We start from the raw sequence: 22305 nt of genomic DNA, 5'->3' as shown, positions 1-22305 counted from the left end.
CATTTTATATACCAAACAAGTCTCTTTACAGGAAACAATAATAATAAAAAATTAAAAAGTACATAAGTATATCAGAATACAAAACCCAATAAAAAAAGGAAAAGGCACTAGTAGAAATCTAGGATTTAACGACCGTTAATAACCGTCGTTAAGAGTTAAGAGAACCGTCGTCTAATTAAATGTCGTTAAATTCTTATATAATTTAACGACAGTTTTTATCCATATACATCGTTAAATAGAACATTATAAACTGTCGTCTATTAAGAGATGTTAAATCTAACATTTTTTGTAGTGAGGCCTCTAAATGACCATTAAATACAATCAATTTATGAGAGAAAAGGCAGAGAAGGAAATAAATAAAACTTAGTTGAACTCTTGTAGATATAAATTACTTATTTTGGTTGGAAAGAACATATTATGTGCAAAACCTAGAAGTTTAAATTTACCTATATTCAAAGCAAAATATGTGTAGGACATCATGAAATTGCATGCTTTTCTTTATAAAGTTAATTCTTTTTTTTTTTTTTTTTGCTTTGAAAAGTTAAATTATCACATGATGATTGTTGTCATAGATATTTATTTCCTTTGTTAACACTAACTTTGCCCATCTTTATTATGTTAAAATAAAGTCACTCTAGAAAGTGCTTTGGTTTGGTAACGTAGGGTTCCCTAACAAATATCCCATGGTCATTTCAAATCGTTGCTTTTTTTTTTTTTTTATCATAGTAATAAACAACGTTGTATAATGAACTTTAAAAATGATGCTTTGATATCTTATGTGTTTCTTTTGCAGTAAGCTTTTTCTCCTACCAATAGTTGAAGCAGATAGAACACGTTTTCAATGAAGCAAAATACATGTACAACGAATTTGATCAGGTACAGGAGAGAGATTTTTAATGGACGTGTGCAGTTAAATATAGTTAATAAGAAGCACCTGGAATCAATGAAAAGTACATGAGTTTGTGACATTAATTAAGAAGGTGACATATTATGTAATCAGTTCCAAATTATATATCTTTCAAAAAAAAATCATGACGAATTGATCTCTAGATGTGTTGGTGTAAAATTACCACTAAATTACGTCTGCAATGACACTTTTAATTGTATTTTCTTTAAGAACTGAATGTTTCTAGTAAGTTCAACTAATAATATTTTTTCAGATTAAAAAAAAGAAGAAAAAAGAAAGATGTTCCTTCAAACCCATGATAGAAGCTCCAAAAGGGAGTCCAAAGAAATAAAAGGGAAAGGGGGAAAAAGGAAGTTGAAAGAGTGGGGAGTTGGTAAGTTAAAGTTATAATATATGATGTTAACCCCAATTAGATTCCATCTTAATTAGGACCACCCAGTTGCAACCTTCCCTTCCCCAAAATACCATATTCAGATCAATATTGTTGACCCTGTCTAGAATTTACAAGAATGTACGAAGATATACTGAATTTTGCTTCCTGATTAGAGTGACATTTATATACATATATATATATATATATATATGTATATATGGTGTATTGCTATTGTTGCCTCTTTTTGAATATTTAGAGCCAAGGTTCAAAGAATTGGCATTTGCTTTTGGAAAACTGGAATATAGTTAGGTAGATTCCCCTCCAAAAGAAACTCCACCTATTACTACAGGTAAAAAACGAAAAGCTTGGCCAGGTGGTGAGAGTTAGAAAGAACCTTCACAGAAAGGCATTATAATGCTTTCGTCTTTCTGTGTTAATGTTTGTATACGTAACTATAAATGTTGCTTTCCAAATAAAAGGTTATCTACTATCCATGAATGAAGAGAACTGATCTCAATGGGATACCTATTTCTTGATCATGGTACTTATTAAAACATTTATTATAAGATTTTTTATACATTTTCAAATGATTGAAATTAAATGCGGATGATCAAACCAATTCACAGATTAATACTAGTAGTGCCGAAGAACCGCAGGTTTAGGTAAGGCAATATCCTTTGCGAGAATTCTTTGGGTTTTTTTTTTTTTTTAAGAAATCATTCGTTGGGTGTAAGAAACTGCACTACTTTAAACAGACATATCTCCATCTAGTTGTTCCGATTATTTCTAATTTGATCTGGCTATCACAGAAATTCTGCCATCATTTCCTATCATTATTCTAGCAAACGTTTTCACAAACGGTCCTTAAACTTTATCTCAATTTCACTTTGGCCCCTGAATTTATTTTTGTTTTTATCCCGAGTCAATTAGATTTAGAGGTTTAAAAGAGGACGGAATTTAGTACATTAGCGTAGTGTTATTTTTCATCAATGTCACATCCTATGTATTGACATAGTATTATTTCTGCCAACATCACATGTATATTCTTATTCTTTTTTAACAATAACTGACAAAAAGATTAGAATTAAAACTAATTGAAAGATCGGGGTTATTTGAGATGTTTTAGAAGTCATAAACCGGAAAGACTTAAAAGATGAATGCCTCGTTTATTTCACCGATTTGAGTTTAAAATTTGAGTTTGTTACAGTAAAAAAAACTCTCAGAAACAGTCACCTTTAATTTTTTTCTACAGTAAAAAATTCTCACATAAAGTCACATCTCAACTCGAATCAGCGAACTAAACGGACCCAAAATAGAGTTTGGGGACCATCTATATGGTTATCCCTTCTCCTCCCAACGTGGGGATAAAACTGGATATGTCTGGTGGCACATGGAAAAGAAATTGCCAATAATGATGATCCACTGGTACAACTACCATTCAGAAGACCTACAAGGAAACCTCATCTTCTCCAAAACGTCATAATACAGAAGCAGCAGAACAGTTTTGTTAGTCTATTTAATGCTTGTTGAATCCGTTATTATAATAAGCTCCAACAATAAATCAGTGCTGGGACACAGTGATGTAGTGGCAAAGGAATATGAAAAGGATAGAGGTAAAGGAAATAAAGAATTAAGGAAAAAAGAAGCAGCCTCTTTCATTGAACTGATAGAAAAAACCAATCTAAGATACAACACGGGCACTATTACTGCTTGGACAAAATAGTGCCTAGCAATACAAGCCTCCATTCGAAAACCGAACAACGGCAACAACAACAATGACGACAATGAAAGCCGTAGGAAACCGCTACAACTGCTATAAGGTTGCTCAAATGCAGGCAAAAGACCTGCGAGTTAGGAAGGAGGAAGAGGAATGGGAAAAAAAAGGGACTACCAGCTCTAGCTATTGCTAACAAAAAATGAATGCCATGCATGCAATGAAATTCTCCTTGTCACCAGGAAACGAATCAGGCGAACTGTACTGCACTGCACGCCGAAAAATTAAAAACGAACAAATAAATATAACTCTACTTCTATCCAATCTCTACGCCGCAAAACTTGAAAAGGATGATTGCCCTCAGAGTACCATGGCAACTTTCTCCGAGGAAACGAAGGAGCAAGGATGGGCAATTAGGGGTTCGTAGTGATCGGCTCCAGCACCACACCAACCTGAGGAGAAAATAGTTAGGAAATGTTAGTTAAAGACTATTAAGAAATTAAGAAATTTAAGATTATTAGACATTAAAGACAAAGGTGATGTTACAAAATAACCGATTCAATTACCTGTTCCTTTCATGAAAAGAAAGAAAGGGGGTTCACAAATCTGACTCCTTGGACGGTGTGGGAGAAAGAAAACACAGTTTTCTTCGTCAACCATTGCGTCTGATCCATGTGCTTGCACCTATTATTGATAAAGAGATACAGGAAGCTCAATTACAAGCTGATCGTTAATGTAAAATGTCCAAATAATTGTACATAAAAGAAAAAAGTTGCTCTTAAAAGAAATATAATTACTTCAAAAAAAAAAAAAAAAATCAGCACAAGGAAAACAGGAATTAAATAACAAATTAATGAAATCAGAAAATAGGAGTAACGGCAATGTTGAACTTTCCCAAATTATGGTCATAAGACTCATAACATGCTATGCAAAACAAGTTAAATACAGACAGGACATACCCACAATCAAAATCAAATTTTGAAAGAAGGATTAAGGAAAACAAAAATTAAATGACAGACTAATATAACCCAAAAAAAAAGAGTATCCGAGTAAGATCAGCACAAACACCATAATCAGAATATTAGCCGTGTCCCTAATCACAGTCCTGACCTTCTATATGAAAAGCAAGAAATACACACACCGTCACAATCATAACATTCAATGAAATTTGAAGAAAACCCACAATTTAAATCCTAGACAAATTGTTTTAAAAAGAGGAAAATAAAATAAAATAAAACGAAGAGAGACAGCTTCAATCTAAGCAGCAATCCACCAAATTATGGACTGTAATTGGGTTTCCCTAATTACAGCCCTAAACTTCCATTGAAAACACATCAAGGTCATAATCACAGCATTCTATCAAAGCAAAAGCAAAACCCAAAATTTGATTTAAAATCCCAATAAAAAATGTTAAAAACGCAGACATAGAGAAGAAAGCAAATTACCACATAGATCTCTCGCTTGAATTCAGTGGCAAGACATTCAATGGCAATGTCATCTCCGAACGCAGCGGCGTGACCTTTTCTGTTCTCCTCCACAGATAACAAACCATCCTCTGTGTATTGCAATGTGATTATGTCGTATTCGTCGTCGGGAGAACCGGAGATCGACATGTACTTGGCCCAGCTCGGCCCGTCGCTCACCGGCAAACACCTCTCCTTGTATATAGACTCCGCCGCCATTTCTCTTTAATCAGAAAGCAAAGTAATAGTCAACAAAAACGAAAATTTTCAAGCCAATTCCCACAACAAATGAGAATTTTGTTATTTTTCTTCCAAGATCGAGAAACAAATAGCTAATTCTTTGTATTCTAATTTTCTTTACAGACAGATAATCAAAAACCAGTTTAAGTATCATAATCATATATAGAGAGAGGAAAGAATTTTTTTTTTTTTTGGCTCTTAGGAGCTTCAGAAACCAAAAAATTACGCTTTTAAATTTGTATATAAATGGTTGGATCTAAGAAAATACCTCTGCATTCCAAGCTGAACGAGCTCATCAATGGCGGAATCGAGAGCCTGGCGATCTTCTTTCTTAGCCAACAACTTCACCTCCTGAACGACGTGAATCAATGGCGGAATCGAGAGCCTGGCGATCTTCTTTCTTAGCCAACAACTTCCCCTCCTGAACGACGTGAACCCCCCAGCCGCTTCTCAGATCGGGCGCGTACATATGCCGAATCGCGTCGTTGATCACCTCCGCCTCCTCCGAGGTCGCAGATCCGAAATCCTCCAGGAACCTCCTGACCGTCCGCCGCCGCAGCTCGCGAGCGTCGATCTCACGCGCCGCCGCCATGGCCTTCTGTGACGCCGTGAACAGGCAGTTCCCGTCGGAGGAGACCTCTCCGCCGTGCGAGAGTCTGAAGACCACCGACGCGCCGTCGTCGTCTTGAGGGTGCTTCCACAGCACGCCCTTCGCGTGTAGCCTCTGGAGGTGGCGCCTCTGCTGCTCCTCCAGGCCGAGAACGTCTTCCCACGCTGTCGACACTGCCTGCCCGACCAGATCTACTGCTTCGACGGCGGTGTGGAGCGGCGGTGCTGACTTTGACTCCCTCCATGGAAGCGCCGCCGGCGAAGAGGATTGAAATGTCTCCGCAACGGTCGTCGAATCGCAAAGAAGCTTTCCCATTGCCCAAACTTTTTTGTTTTATTATTTCTTTTTTTTTTTTCTCCAAAAAAAACTTCCTTTTTCCTTCCTTTTTCTTTTTTCTTTTTTCTTTTTTTTTTCTTTTTTCTCTTCTTCCTCTTCTTCTTCTTCGATGGAAGAGTTGCAGAGGAGAGAGAGGGGGAAGAGAGAGAATGAAGGAGAGAGAGTAGGGTTAACGGATAGATGCAAGAATGCGAAGAATTAAGACACGTGGAGAAATCGCGACGTTTGACGAGTCTCTACGACTATTCTGACCGAGCGAGAGAGAGGGGGGGAAATTTTCGAGAACGTCCCTGTATTTTGTTTCAATGTTATTTTAGAACTAGCCTATTTTGTTTCAGAAATTCAAGACTGATGGGTGTGTTTAAAATTAGTTTTAAAATTATTTTATTTTTAATAAAAAGTAAAAATGAGATTGTTTTAAAAATTATTTTAAAAATAAAATTATTTTTAATTTGATATGATTTTAATCAAATTTAACAGTTAAAAATTAATACTATCATTAAATAAGCCTACAAAAAAAGTCTCCTCATTTTAAATAGAAGAAGTTTTGAGTTAAATTTTGGGGACAAGGAGTAGGTAAAGAATTTGGATAATATTTGCATTGTTTGTGTTTGTATTTTTTTTGTCTTTCCATGCAAACTTCCTCGAGTGTTAAATGGAGCTATATTTTTATTTTAATTCGTAAATTTTTACTCGTAATTTCAAAATTTCAAAATTGATCTTTTTCATTTTGTGAAAATATGAAAATATTTCTTCAAGTCATATTCCTCATAATAAAGAGTTAGCAGACACGTGGAGATTACACCAAATTAATAGGGAAATACATGCATTGCCTTTTCTTTTATGCAAACTTTTCATATGTGTCTACTAGAAGTTGAGTACTTTTCTTAGAATTTTTAAGTTAAAGACTTATTAATTCGCTGATTGGAGTTTTTAATTCGAGTTGAGATATGACTTTATGTAAGAATTTTTTACTGTAATAAAAAAGTTAAATGTGATTATTTCTTAAAACTTTTTACTGTAGTAAATCTTAAATTCTAAATTTAAATCGGTGAAATAAACGGGGTTTTAACTGTCAAAATTATAAATGATGTTTCTGCAAAACACAAAAAAAAAAGTGTATGTTTAAAAATTTTAAAAAATGCAGATATAAAAGACAATTTAAAACAAAATACAGGGTTTATTAGCAAGCCTTCGACAGATCTTTTTTTGTTATTATATTATTCGTCACTAGACGTTGGTGGTAGTTGGCATATGCTGCCCCCGCCTCAGGATTCGAATTTTCTTTTTTTTTTTTTTTTTTTTTTGAGAAAAATGTTTTACCATTGGTTCCTTAAAAAATAAAAAATTGAAAAAAAAAAAAGTAGGTGCACTCTTGTGGCTCTTGGTTTAACAAATGAGGTTCCTAACATTAAATGACAGCCAATCATGTTCTGACAACTAAGACAGATGATCTATTGGAACCCGGACATGGATTCTTATCTAGATCCATGTGGGAGAGGGACAGACAGACTGTAGCTTACATAAAGGCCTTCGCCAAACGAGGTAACGGTAATAATTGACGTGGCAGTATTTGATTGGTCAAGTAATTTCTTTTTCTAGATGCGCGTTAATATGCATTTATGGATTCATGTCTAATGTCCAAAGTCCAAATTGCATTGAACAGTTTAAGAAAATATATTGGTTAATTTTTAGTTATAGAATTTAATAAGTCATAACTTGTTAAGTTATTGTTTATAATTAGATAAGTTATGGATAAATTTATTAAGTTATAGTTCATAACTAAATAAGTTATGGACAAACTTGTCAAGTTATGGTTCATAACCAGATAAATTATAAACAATAACTTGTCAAATTATAGTTCATAACCAGATAAGTTATGGACGAAAACAGTAATTTGACTTATTTATTAACTTATGTAAACTATTGGCCTATTAATTTTAATTTATCTCAAGTCTTGACATATTTTCTTCTTTCTCCCAAAAAAAAATTACTTAAGATTCAGGAAGAAAAAAAAAAGAAAGAAGATTCTATATAGTGAGATCTAATCTGATCTTCATCAAACATCGTTCATGAGAAATTTCAAAAATCTTCATTTCAGGAAAAAAAAAAAATAAATCAAAAATACAAACAATTCAAAGAAATTTCACATAATTCATGAGATAACATCCAAACAAAAATACTGCACTCGCTAATAAGTTTCACATTTATTGTTTGGTTACAACTGTCATCAATGCTCTATCTAAATTAATTAATTTTAATTTCCTCATTGTATGTAAAGTTCATCCTGGAATCGGGAAGAATTTCGGAACAGTAGCGGAGTTAGTCTTTTATTTTAGTGGGGGTGTACACTAAATTTTTTTAATAAATTATCTCAGTGGGACATATAAGAAAATATATTTATTTTAGTAGAGGCATATATTATTTCAATGAGGACTTAAGTGTAAAATTTTAAAAATTTTAAAGGTAATATTTAAAAAAAAAAAAATTTTAAGTGAGGGCAGTAGCCTCCACTGAACTGTACTTAAATCCGCCACTGCTTGGAAAGAAACTCTACTTATTAGTTTATGCAAGTGTCTTTTCAAGATTGTTCATAAAAATATTTAGTTTCTAACTATATAATGCATATATATCTGAGTAAGTATTTGATATTAATTTACAAAAAGTGATATTTTAGGCTATATATTTTGAAAATCCAATATATATGAGTAGGAACTTGAATAGAACAACTCAAGACTGGTTTGTTTTATACGTTTAAATTTATAATTTTAATTTTACTATAATATTTTATTCTCATAAAAAGATTTAAATTTAAATTTTAAAATTAAAAATCACTCATTTAAACACATGAATTAAAAAAATCTTTCGTAAGTTTCCAGCAGTCAAGCGAATTTCAAGTTTATTGTTCTTGGAAAAGGTTCAAAGAAGTCAATGATATGCAATGATTGGCTCCTAAAGCATCATTGTCAATTGTATTTTCGCAAAGGCCAAAGCCAAGATGGAGGACGAAATAAGCTTTTTATACAGTTTAAAATTCATCTTCTACATATTGATTCCAATTTGTCTCTCTTTTTTATATTGCTTCTAGAATTTGTCACTCGCATTTATTCCTCCTTATTGCATATAACTCTGTTCAATATTTATTCCCTCTACATAAACCTTAGAATGCGTAGAAATGACAAAATTCCAAATGATATTGATATGCTCCATCGGTCCAATATAAATCTACAAAATGACAACTATAAATTTCTCTGAATGTTCACATGTAATGCAATTGGCTCTTCTTATTATCGTACGTATTGAGTAATAGTAAAAGGCGTACGCAATTTTTTTTTTAGTTGCCATAACATCAATCGTGATATAGAATACAATATTGTTTAATATTACTCCATTAAGCTATGGAAGAAAGGCTCATGGAAAGATATTTCCATTTTTTACTCTTTTTGTTTTTTATTTAGTTAAATGAAAAGAGAATCATTGGTGTTATCCAGCCTCTCATTTCCTTCGTCACTTTGAAAATTATTGAGTCGACCAACATAATGAAAAGGATTTAATCAAATTTTATTTAAAAAATGGGTTCAGTTTTCACTCATATCACCACACATTGAACGCCGCACAATACATTGATTAAATAGAGATTTTAAAGTAGAACTATGAAATATCGAACGGGAAAATTTGAAGGATGGAAAATGATAAACAGATTAGCTAGCAAGAAAAAAACATAACACAAATGTTTCATCGATCAAGACAAATGCATAGAGAGAATAATTGAAGAAGGGTTGTAACAAAATTTTTAATCCTTTCAATTTGGAGATTTCTTCTCCTATGGGCTATCGACTCGAGATGCTTGTGTCCGATATGGATCCGGAAAAATTGAATTTTCCATGAAGATGCGGAGCACCAGCGGCAGGATGATAAAGACATTGTGCTCCTTAATTAATAATTATAGTTTTACAGTGATAACCTTGATCGAATGTGTAGGATATCTAGAATATTATCTCTAACACAAATTTTGCCCTTGATAGTTTTCAGATTCAAAGCCATAAAGTAATTTTCTTTTTGTTTGCTAAAAAATAGTAATTCTGTAAATAGGATATTTACCATACCTAGTTTTGGTTTACCAAATTCCACATAGAGAGAGGGAGAGTGAGTTGCTCTCCTTGTTCTTCACATGATTCTCCTCTGATTCACTTATTTCCCTTTCTTTCTTTTTTTTTTTTCCAAATCTCCAACATTGCCGTTCCTTTCCTTTACATTATGGAACATGACAAAGGATTTTCATCACTGAACATGTGACTAAGGCAAATACATTGAGCCGAGGATGGGGAAATACACTCCCACTTATTTTCCCACATTACTAAGTCCTTACAACAATTGCATGTCTCGGTTTCTTGGTCCAAAATTTCTGCATGTCTTCCTAGTCTCTTCTTGATATATTCCACGAGCTTCGGTGCATCAACTATTCCCCTCACTGTCACCCTTGAGTTCTCCATATTTGGTTCAACCGTCATGATTCCTAACAATGCATAAAAATAAAAAAAATAAAAGAAGAAGAAACATCGAGGGCGTTTGAAACTCGTTCCAAAATGATTTTGTTTTTTGTATGAAAATGAAAATGAAAACATTCTCAATCTCGTACAAAAATCATTTTTAAAAATGTGTTTGATAGTTTTATCAAAAAATTGTTTTCAGTATAAAAACTCCATTAATGTCTCTATCTCTTTCTCTCTGCTCAAGAGAGGAGAAAACAAAAACAAAAAATAAAATTTCTCTCTCATTTTATACTAAATTAAAAAATCGTTTTCATTTCTGTTTTTTGTCTTTATTGCGCGCCAAATGCCGTTTTAAAAACGTTTTTATTTTTTCTTTCTCGAAAAACATGAAAAACAAAAACGAGATCAATTCTAAACACGACCATCAAATTTCAACTTTAAGGCCAAAGTCTCTTTCTATGAACGTGACAAATATATATATATATATATATATATATATATATATATACACATTACCATTAAACTTTCCAGTCCATTTAAAGCCAAACTTTCATTATAAAGGTGACTTAGGTTAGTCCTTGATCAATATACGTATAGTACACTATAACAGAATGGCAACGCCAAGCTCGGAGTCGGAGTTCAGCCTTACTCTAATACTCCTCATCGACACAAAGAACCAAAGAGTCCTGTATGCCGAAGCCGAGAAGAACTTTGTGGATTTTCTCTTAACCTTTCTCTCGTTACCAACCAATTGGCACTATCATTAACCTCTTGTCAAAAGTCGACGGAATGGTTGGCACTCTTGGAAAGCTCTATGAGAGCTTCGAAAATCTGGACGACTCTTACATACAGGCTACAGCCTAATGTTAGCAAAGACACAATTTTGAAACCCAATACTAGTGATATTTCACCTTCTATAAACGGCCTCCTATCGCTGATCACCAACGACAATACAAAGTCAACGGCCAGAAGGTTTTTCATCTCTGGGTGGCCAGCGCCTTTCTCATGCAACAAACACCACGCGTCGGACGACCCACGTGCCATTTGTCCCAACTGTTATCGAAACACCTGGAAGGAGGTGTTAGAGAGATTGTAATATATCTCTCGTTTGAAATTACACATTTTTTGAACTGATTTTGAATGCAGTTTGGACAGCAACACCGAACTATAGACAGCACCAATTTGTTTGGGAAAAATATTATCATATTTCTTTTTCAAAGGACTACATGGAAAAATATTTAAATAGAGTTATATTTTGGGAAAAAGACAACACAAGCAATCAAACTACCACTTGTAGTGGAGCATGCAGATTCATATATATATATATATACACATTACCAGATAGACCAAGAGTGAACTGAAAAGAAGAAATCCAAATCATAAATTTAGCTTTTAAATAATTAACACATGAAAAATTAAAAGTGTGAAAATTTACCTCTCATTCTCTCCAAATCATTCTTGATATCATACGCACAACCTTGGCAATGCATGTTCACTTTGAGCACCACAATCTTTAGCTGGGCCTGCTTTAGCAACCTCATAATTAAGTTCAACAAAAAACACATGGCACGAGAACAAAAAGTTCAAAGCATGGGATTTTGTAACCGATACCTTGTCTTCTTTCTTTCCTTCGTCTTTCTTTTCTTTGTTCTCAAGCTTGAAAAATTTCGGAGAAATAAGTTCAACATTTCTGCTGTACTTCTTCCTAAGTCTCTCCAAAACCTTCAGTGGATCAATCTTTTTGCCTTTTATGACGACTTTATGGTTCACGCTATCGATCATGACATCTTGAACCCCTAATAAAATAAACACAGACAAGAAATTTTCATGGCAAAGATAATATATCATAACAAAGTTATATGCTCAACTAAATAAAAGACCCGTTTAGTTCGCTGATTCGAGTTTTTAATTCGAGTTAAGATGTGACTTTATCTGAGAGTTTTTTAATGTAGCAAAAAAAAAATAGATGTGACTGTTTTTTAGAGCTTTTTACTGTAGCAAAACTCGAATCGATGAAATGAACGGGACCAAAGATTACTTACCATCAAAACCTCTCAAGCATTTGGAGACTTTGTCTTTGCATCCTTCACAATGCATGTGTACTTTCACCACAATTTCGTTACACATTGATTCTCTTCGAGCATGAAAATAATTTCTCAAACGTAAAAATTGGAGATTTCTATGAAAGATTAATATATAAATAAGTGTGTCGAATCGTGTATGCCTTGCTGGAATATAACTAATTTTGACAAGAAATTTCAGTGCACAACACAAATTGTTAATATATGACAAATGAGTTATCCTTTCACCAAATTTAGATGGTTCCCCAGGGCTGGATTTTATGTTACCAGTTGGACTAATAATAAAATTTCTTAAACTTGGTGTTTCAATTCTCAACTAGTTAATGAAAAGTAATTAAGGCTCTTGAAAATGTTATTCAAGCTCTATAACTTACATTTCCCTTCTTGTTAAGAAATCTCAAAGGTTTTAATTATCTTGGTTGTCTAGATCAAGAAATTTTTGGCAATATGCTTCTACAGAGATTGGCCTTTTCAAGGAAATGATAAATTTCTTTCCAGAATTTCAGAAATTTCCTTAGTATACTCGGAAAAGAAAACGAACAAATATTGTGATCATGTTTCTTTTCCTACTTATTCTCGTGAGAACTGCACATTATACGTTATGATATCAAAATTTCGTGATTAACCTCTGGAAAGAAAAAAAAAAATTAAGGGCGTGTTTGGAACTCGTTCCAAAATGATTTTGTTTTTTTGTATAAAAATAAAAATGAAAACGTTTTTAATCTTAAACATAAATCATTTTTAAAAGATGTGTTTGGTAGTTTTATCAATATATTGTTTTCAGTATAAAAAAACTCATTAATGTCTCTCTTGCTCTCTCTCTGCTTGAGAGAGGAAAAAATGAAAATAAAAAATAAAAAATAACTAAAAGTCATTTTTCTCATTTTATACTAAATCAAAAAATCGTTTTCATTTTTATTTTTTATCTTTATTGCGTCAAACGCCGTTTTAGAAACGTTTTTATTTTTTTTTCTCGACAAATATGAAAAATAAAAACGGATCAATTTTAAACACGGCCTAAGTAGCGCATGCCTTCTTCATTTAATCAACTTTCCAATTCTTTATTTATTTATTACTTTTCCTTTAATGAACTCAAATTCCTTCCGTTAATTCGAAAAAGTGACATATAGATAAATAGAAATCAGTGTCCTTGCATCAATTAAGCAGTGATATAGTAGGATTTTTCGTATTTATGTTCTCTAATGATATCCTATTATCTCGATTTCATCATTTATCGTCACTTTTTTGGGCTTGATGTCCATTTTTTGGGCCATTTCATGGGTTGGGTTGTGCAGAGGAGAGATATCGTCATTATCATCGTGAGCTTGTGTTGTTTTGTTAAGAGAGAAAAAGAGAAATAGGTCGAGATTTGAGATGAATTAAAATTAATAAGTTAATAATTTACATAAGTTAATAAATATGTTAAATTATTATTTTTATTCATAATTTATCTAATTATAAATCATAACTTGACAAGTTATTATTCATAAATCACGATTTTTATCTATAAATTGTCTGATTATGAACCATAACTTAATAAATTTTTTTATAATTTATCTAATTATAAATCATAACTTAATAAGTTATAACCTATTAATTTTTATAATTAAAAATTAACTTATATACTTTTTTAAATTTTTTATATTAACATATTTTCTACTATTTCGGTTGTTTCAATTTCACTACTCACGACCTTTACAACCTTTTCGGCTTTTCTGCTAACATCAAATGCTCCTTTCACTGTCATCTCTCCCTTTGCCACATCGATTTCAACACTTTCAACCCCTGACAAAAACGACAACATTTTTCTTTTTAAGTACGAGAACATATTTCACTTTAGGAATTGACTGATTTTATTTGCATGTTTTTATAAAGTCTGGGGCTTATGATTCTTATTTTATTAATAAAAAATGAAACTACTGAGATTTAAAATCCTGATAGACACATATGCACCGATACATCTAACTACTTGAACAGTTGAGGCATGTGTCTTTTGATATATTTTAATGTAGACTTTCATAATCATAATAATTTATTATGTAATTAATGAAAATATTTTATGGATAATTATATTAATGTAAATTAATAAATGTATATATGTTAAATATCGGTTCATAATGAAATGAAAATTTGTTCTATTAACTCGCTTGAGGCATATAAACTCTATCTATCTCATAATATTTAGTCAGCTCATTGAACCAAATACCATTTCTATTGAATATTGCTTAAAGCTCTTAGGTCGTATTGGTGTCACATGAGAACCATGTTGTAATCAAAATAATATGCAAATTTGGCGTTTAAGAGCTATGTACTACCAAGAGCATATTGTTTTGTACCATAATATAATAAATCCTCCTTTTGCCATTAGCAAAAGACTGTTCATAATGTAATATACCTTTGATTTTCTCACAGAATTTCGTGACATCCTTGACATACTGTGGACAATGCAACTATGCAAGTGAACCTCTAGGACAGCAGTCACCTTTTGCTGAAACATAAAATAAAATAAAATAAAATAAAATAAAATATATTAAAAATAAAAACTAAAATAAAAGAATTAAAAAAATTTAAAAGTTGAAACAACAAAAACATAAAAACATTGGAGGTTCAAAATAAAATAAAATTAGATGCATTTGATCAACAAGGAAAAGAACCCAAATACTTGATCTTCCTGATCAAACGACAAGTGCTCAAATTTCTTCACTTTTCGACCCTTGAGCCATTTCAAAGCCTTCATGTTTGACACTCTAATGAACCTATACTTACAACAATTTTGTTTTACTATGTGTCTTGCTATTGTATATCTCTGCTTGAGTTACAAAGGGTCTTCATGGCACTTTCCAGATTCTTATTCAATATACAATCGCAAAATTTTTCAACTACTCTTGTTATAATTGGAAACTAGAAAATTTATTTTCATTATCTTCTTGTTTCTAATTGTACGGAATATGGATCGAATCACCTGACAATTACTCAAGAATCCCTTTTTTCCCTCTTACTTCTGGTCAGCTCTTGTGGTTAACCAATTTGGGCCGCCATTTAGGGGATTAGGCCTCTACTTACTTGGGCTTATTTTGCATTCACACAGGCCCAGGCCTGCTTCTTGTCTTATGAGGCTTGATTTTATTTTTACTCTTGATTAATATTGTTTTAGTCAACAACGTTAGTCAAGACTCAAAAGAGTATTAATTAAAAATAAAAAATAAAAATTCAGACTCATAGCACTCTATAAGCAATTTAACAATTTTTTCTTCAATTAATTTTGACGTATTTGAACACATTTTAGGTGAGTTTTTTTTTTTTTTTTTTTTTTTTTTTTTTTTTTTTTTAGTTGGGTTAGATGTAGAGAATAATCTCCCTAATCGTAAAGTTATAGTCATGCTTAAATATAACGTTGTTCGCATTGTTACCCCCTTAAACTTGTTGCTTATTTGCATCGTGCCCTTGAACTATTTTTCGCTATCAAATCCCTTGAATTTGAAAATATGTTACGAAATACTACAATTGATAACGGTGTTCAATTTTTTTAATAGGCATTGATACGTGAATTGCACATCTCGTTAACTAATAATATGATATGATGGGACATTTACATCCAGTTTAGCACAAATCCTTTAGAACAAAAACTTTTTATTAGTTTTTAGCAGAGAAACAAAATTTAAATTAACTTTGCTTTTAAAATAATTCGAGCTAAAAACAATAAATATAACCACTCATGCACTTAATTAAGAACTCTTTCGTTGAAAAATTAATCACTTGGTATGTTTTGCATCACTAATTCAAGGAGCACACATTGCAGATGAACTACAAGTCAAAAGACATTTATCGTAATACAACAATCTAAATAAAACAAAAGGTTTAGAATATATATATGTATATATAAATATATATCTATATCGTAATATACTTTTTACGTTTCTTATTCTTTAATGAATTCATAGCATAAATCTTATATAATTTTTACAATAATTATTAGTGTAATTTTGTCGTCCGTAAAGTATTTTAATAAATCACGTATACTTCAATACAATGATCATTTTATAAACGTGTCACGTGTATGATTTTTTCACCTGCCTTTTTCTTTTTTATTATAAATAGTTTTTCAGACGTCATATTATCTTCCCGACGAACATGAATATTAATATGATCTCGTAACACGACCGACACGTGTGAAACCAAAACACTTACACCTTTAACATTTTCCACGTGTCGAAGTAAACAAGTTACACGTTGAACAGGATCAGAGCAAAGTAGATAGTCAAGTACATTTTTTATTTCTTCTTTAACACAAACACAAATCTCAAATGCACTGACTAGCTCCGTCGTCTGCTCAATCGGGATCTAAGGTTTTCAATCATTCATTTGTAACTCGTTTATGATTACTGATCAAATTCTGTTATTGTAATCTCTTTTCATTTCATTTCTTTTTCTTTTTCCTTCGTTTTTTCTGGAGTATGAAATATTAATTAGCATGCCAGCCAGTATTCTTGCAGAATAATCTTCACGAAGTTGGTTCAGGTAATTTCATTGAAAGGGTCTAGAGAAAGCTCGTGACTTCTTTTTGGATACGTCCAGAACTGGGTATGTTTGTATTTCATGCCTTTTTTTTTTTCCTTTTCGTTTACTACACCAGCACTATATTGTAACTAAAAATCCATGTTATTATTGTTTTGTATCTCGCTGATAGTTTCCTTCTGTCCACATCTGTTTGTGGTTGTGTTTATATAATGACATGAGCAAATTTATATATATTATACATATATATATATATATATATGTATATGTAAGTCGGTTGATGGGTTTTCTTCAACCACCAATTTAGTGTTCCATGAATCAAGAACAACCGCGATTGAATTTCCATCAAAGTGGAAGTTTTTATAATGTCATAATCACAGCCTTATCTTTCTTCAACATATATGGATCAAGATTGTTATACTTGGAACTCCAAAAACGTCTCTATCTTCTATTCAACTTCCTTTTTTTTTTTTTTTTGGGTTAGGCACATATAATTATAGCTTTCGTAACTTTTATATATGTGGAAGACATTGACTGATCACACGTTGTCACGTATACACTCGATATTCTGTGACCAGCAAACTTCAAAGACCCACATAATTTGCGTACATCACTCTCTCTCTCTCTCTCTCTCTCTCTCTCTCTCTCTCTCTCTCTCTCTCCATCATATGATTTTTGTGACTTTGAATGATTGAGATGAAAGTCACTTATAATGTCCCCTTGTATGCATAACCAACAAAATCCCTTTTGCTCTTGATAACATCCCTCAAGTATTGTTTCCTCATCCTAGGCCTTTTGTTTCTGTAATCTTCTTACATCATTTCTCACTTTCTCAATCGTCAAAATGACATTTAAGTGCCTGTTTCTGAGTTTTAGCCACCGTTTATTATTATACAAAATAAAAACTAATGGGGCGGGGCCCACTTTTCACTTCAAGCTTTTAATTAGGGCAACAGATACTCAACAAAAGAGAAAGATAATGTTATTAGATTTACATACTTATACCGAAAGGAAAAAATCATGTTAGTAACGTATGGTCTTGACTTTAAATCCTTCAGTTATAGCAGTTTGTGCTTGCAATGTTTTTTGGCTGAATAGTATAATTTCTAGCTACTTGCAATTTATGGGTAGTCCCACTAGTTTGTTGGGGGGGAAAAAACTATGTTATTAGAATAGTGGTAAGTTGATCCTTCACTTTCGAATCAATTCCATATCACATTTATATATATATATACATATATATATATTATTGACATCACATTTATAGTGAAATTATGTTTTTTTAGGAAACTATGACATGCACATATTGTACAATATTTGTGGTCTCGCTAGTTTGAGTACTTGATAACTTTGCTTTTAAAGTAATATGTAAACTAGAAAACCATGAAACACATTAACTTAACTAATTTATTTTCTTCTTTTTAATTTGCACAACTATTCGGAGAAGCGGCCAACTATGCGCCTTTACATGAACAAGTAAAATCACTGATTCTTAGAGCACAAAAGAAAGAAAAAAAAAAGAGTAAAATAACTGATTCAGCACCTCAACAAAGAAAACAAAACAAAACCCTATTTACATTTACGTTTGTAGTCTCACTAGTTTAAATTGATCATTTCGCTTTTAGGGTAATTAATTTCTAAAGTACCATAGAAGACCATGATCATCATCTTAACCAACTTCTTTTCTTGTTTCAACAGCTCTAATATTCTAAGGATTGCAGCCAACAGCCAATTTACCTAAACATCAACACCTCACTAGTCCCCAAAAAACACCAAAAATGTCAGGAGTAACCCTTGCAGTGGCTCCACGGTCGGAGCCGGACACCACCACCACCACCACCGACAAAAACCGATCGAAGCGACCACCAGAGCAGCCGCTCCTCGCTGACCGCGGCGGCGTAATGGGGTCACTACGCATCATAGAGCTCCAGCTAGTGGCCTTCATTATGGTGTTCTCAGTGAGCGGCCTTGTCCCGCTTCTAGACCTTGTCTTCCCAGCGTTCACCACCGCTTACCTTTTCGCCCTCACCCGCTTCGCCTTCCCCTCCCACGGCCACGTCGCTTCGGCCTCCAAAGAGATCTTCCAGGGAAGCAAGCTGTTGAGGTTTTACGTGATCATGGGAACTACCATTGGGCTGTTCTTGCCCTTGGCTTACGTGCTTGGCGGCTTCGCGAGAGGCGACGAGCGCGCCGTTCGGTCGGCGACTCCTCACCTATTCCTGCTCTCGTTTCAGATTCTGACTGAGAATATCATCAGTGGTTTGTCGTTGTTTTCGCCTCCTGTTAGGGCTGTGGTTCCTGTGCTTTACACTGTGAGGAGGATCTTTGTCATCATTGACTGGACTAAGGATGTTTGGGTTAACAAAACTCTTCCTCCAAACGCACAACTCAAGGCGAGATATAATTTCTTAATTAAGGCTTAAGATCATTTCCCAAAATAGAAATAATAATAATAATAATCTTGAAGGCTTTGTTCGTCTATTGTTGGTTAGATGAGGTTGAGAGTCATATATTTTCGTTATTATATAGTCTCTAAATTAAGTTTATTTTTTTAACTGAGAGACTGGAATAAGGAACTAATTGAGTGGTTTCTGTTGAAAGTTAATTACTTCTATTTTATTTATTTATTTATTTATTATTATTATTATTATTTCTTTTTTGAGTTTGAGATCAATTCTATTTATTGATTAGCAAAAATATTACCTTATGGTTAGAAAATATATGGCGCGGATCATGTCATGTCAAAATTATATACAAGAATAAAAAGAATCAAAACCTATTGTAAAAAATTGTGCAGTCATATATTTTATTCCGTCGTAAAATTCTCCTTTAAGATTTTAAGTGATTATATTTTTTTGATCGTTTTGATTCTTTAACCCCTTTGCTATTTTATGTCGTTTGTGTTAACGTTTGATTATTTTTTTTTCCCCCGTAATTTGGTATTTAATTTGTTTAGGAGGTGGCGTGGTATTGGTTTGGAAGGTGCTTGGCGATGTCTAATTTGGTCTACTTTTCGATAAATCTGTTTGTGTTTTTGATTCCTCGGTTCCTTCCAAGAGCTTTCGAAAGGTATTTCAAGGAAAGGGATGAGGTTCATGACAAGATGGCCGAGGACAAGCGACCTGCGGCCATGAATAAGTCTCAGCCTACGGATAAGAAAGCTAATTAATGATTGGGGAATATTCCCATCTTTCTATTTTATCTTAATATTGGGTTTTTTTTTTTTTTGTATAAATTAAATTTAGATGAGAAAAAAGATATCGTCCTTTTTGTTCAATTAAATGCATCTAACAATATGCTACTACTGCTGTAGCTTTTAAAGACAAGTTGATATATATCTTTCTTTCTTTTTATTATTACTATTTTTTTTTTTGGAAGAGAATTGAGATATCTTTTATGTATGGTGGTAGATAAAAGATGTTTAATGTTTTTCTTTCTTATATCATCGATGATTTTCCAATAATTATACGTTAATAGTCATGATCATATCCAAGTGCTTTCCTTTGGCAAATGTTAGTGTCCTCTCTCTCTGTTTTTTTTTTTTTTTTTTTTTTTGGTATAAGTTGAAATTTTGTGCACGAGACATTATTCACTTGATAGTTGATCCGGAGTGAGAATTTTTTTTATTTTTTTATTTACGAAGACAAAAAGTTTATTCTTCAAAATGGGTTGGTCCTCGATTTTTTAAAAACACTTACTATTAAAAATATATTTTCCCTCATAACATAAAATAATTGAAATATTAAAAAAAAAAGTACAAGACAAGAAGAAAATAAATAAAGACTTTCCGGGTCTTAAAACACTTTACGGGGCCTGCAAACGTATTAAATATTAATATTGATGGTCTTATTTTGTGCCGTTGCCTAAACATCATTTTTCAATTACTATAGAAGGGATTAATTATATATGGTATTGTCTCTCTTTTTTTTTTTGGTTTAGTATTGTCTCATTACAAGATTTGCACGGCATCATATATAAAGTATTAAAACCTAGGCTTCGACAACATTATCATTTAAAATTATTTTTCTAGGGGAAGAAGAAACAGAGATAAAAGTTTGAAGTACTTGGTCAAACAATGTGTGAAAACAAATAAAGAAAAAATAATATGTCACCCAGTACATTTACATCTTAAAATTAATGGATAGTTTCCGACATTTTTGTATTTTATGATTTAACAAGAGTCCGCTATTGAAGTTCAAAGATGTGGATGCTGACTATGACTAAGCATTTGGTGACTGCTTTCGGCTTCCAATATAAAACAAAAAGAGAAGCAAAGAAAGATGCTCTGCTAGTTGCCACCTTAACAGTCGTCTCAAGTTAATTTGTTCACAAATGATATTTTATCGAAGTCGTTTTTGTAACTACTTCACTAATTTTGTTTCGAAATCGGCAACGGGAGATTAGAAAATGGTTGAACACCATTAAAGTCGTCCCCTTTCTATTTGGGATTAGTTTAGCAACAACAAAATTTAAAATAATAAAACCAGATAAGTTTAGGAGAAGTTAATCTGCCGGGAAAATTTTTGCATTGATACTCTGAGTGGTAAAATAGCAACAGTATGTGTAATGCGCGTGGAAACTAGGAAAAGTAACATATAATTGTTTGGGTTAAATCCCGTCTCTCAATCTCTACCGTACACATATCAGATGGATCGTATTGCCCTGTTTATTTTCATTTTATTTTCATTTTTCACGTTTTTTGAGATTAAAAAATGAAAACAGAAATAGAAAATGTGTTTAGCCTAAAAATTTTTTAAAAACAAAAACAAAATCGTTTTTGTCTTTTGTGAAAAATTGAAAACGAAAAAAAAAGTGTTTTCATTTTCTCGTTTTGTTTTTTAAAAACGGATTTCATTTTTTTTTTTCATTTTCTTCTCTCTTTTCTGAAACGGGTTTTGTCTTATATAATGATGTTTATTTAATATATTTAATAATATTATATATTATTTATTTAATATATTATTATTTTAAATATTATTACATGTTTTCAAAAATTAAACCACCAAACGTAGTTTCAGTTTTTTTTAAAATTGAAATCAATCTCTGAAGAAAACTACCGAACGCATTTCAAAAATAATTTCAAAATGAAAATAAAAACGTTTTCATTTCTATTTTCATACAGAAAATAAAAATATTTTTAAACTAATTCTAAACGCACCCATTAAGTTTGATCACAATTACAGAGCACAAATGAATAACAAAAAAAAATTAAATATAATTTTTTATTATAATAAATTAAAATTGAAAATACGTAGAACTGAGCTCGAGTAAAAATAAGTCCCGTAAATGTGTATGAACATCCTTAGGAAGATGAGGTGGCATTTAAGGAATAAATCACCAGAATAAAAAATGAATATGGAATAGATATTGGAGGAATCCACAATCCATTAAGGAAGGCTCTGAAACAGACAAATCAAAGAGAAAGGAGGCAAAAGAGTAATTACCCACCTCAAAATATTGACACCGTTCACAATGGTTCTGGTCGGTTGTCCTTATCCATTATGGGCCGGGATGTTGTATTAGCTTACTATTTTGTCCCTACAAGGTTAAATTAATTACCCAATACTGTACTA

The 22305-nt window shown here is 32.3% G+C and overlaps 3 protein-coding genes across 4 annotated transcripts; 1 reads left to right on the top strand and 2 right to left on the bottom strand.

Annotated features, from left to right (window-relative positions):
* Window positions 1-2910: 2910 nt before the first annotated feature.
* On the bottom strand, window positions 2911-5694 carry LOC21400462. 2 transcript variants are annotated; one of them, XM_024161854.1, is made up of 5 exons: window positions 5083-5694; window positions 4966-5012; window positions 4440-4680; window positions 3561-3678; window positions 2911-3446 (listed from the first exon to the last, which is right to left on the bottom strand). In XM_024161854.1, the coding sequence occupies exons 1-5, from the start codon at window positions 5620-5622 to the stop codon at window positions 3355-3357; spliced, it is 1038 nt and encodes a 345-aa protein (XP_024017622.1). In that variant the 5' UTR covers window positions 5623-5694; the 3' UTR covers window positions 2911-3354. The 2 variants fall into 2 exon arrangements, with proteins under 2 accessions (XP_024017622.1, XP_010090661.2); XM_010092359.2 differs by having other exon boundaries at window positions 4966-5063; window positions 5134-5694.
* Window positions 5695-9893: 4199 nt separating this feature from the next.
* Window positions 9894-12263, bottom strand: LOC21400460 (heavy metal-associated isoprenylated plant protein 8). The gene is made up of 4 exons (XM_024161861.1): window positions 12179-12263; window positions 11748-11932; window positions 11572-11662; window positions 9894-10159 (listed from the first exon to the last, which is right to left on the bottom strand). Exons 1-4 carry the CDS (start codon window positions 12261-12263, stop codon window positions 9894-9896), a joined length of 627 nt encoding a protein of 208 aa, XP_024017629.1.
* A 4331-nt stretch (window positions 12264-16594) lies between these two features.
* Window positions 16595-19901, top strand: LOC21400458. The gene is made up of 3 exons (XM_024161874.1): window positions 16595-16798; window positions 18431-19125; window positions 19689-19901. The coding sequence occupies exons 2-3, from the start codon at window positions 18511-18513 to the stop codon at window positions 19899-19901; spliced, it is 828 nt and encodes a 275-aa protein (XP_024017642.1). The 5' UTR covers window positions 16595-16798; window positions 18431-18510.
* Window positions 19902-22305: the final 2404 nt, after the last annotated feature.

This window comes from Morus notabilis, unplaced genomic scaffold (assembly GCF_000414095.1).
Source record: "Morus notabilis unplaced genomic scaffold, ASM41409v2 Scaffold689, whole genome shotgun sequence".
NCBI classification, from domain to species: Eukaryota; Viridiplantae; Streptophyta; class Magnoliopsida; order Rosales; family Moraceae; genus Morus; species Morus notabilis.
This window is presented reverse-complemented; position numbering and strand designations above follow the sequence as displayed.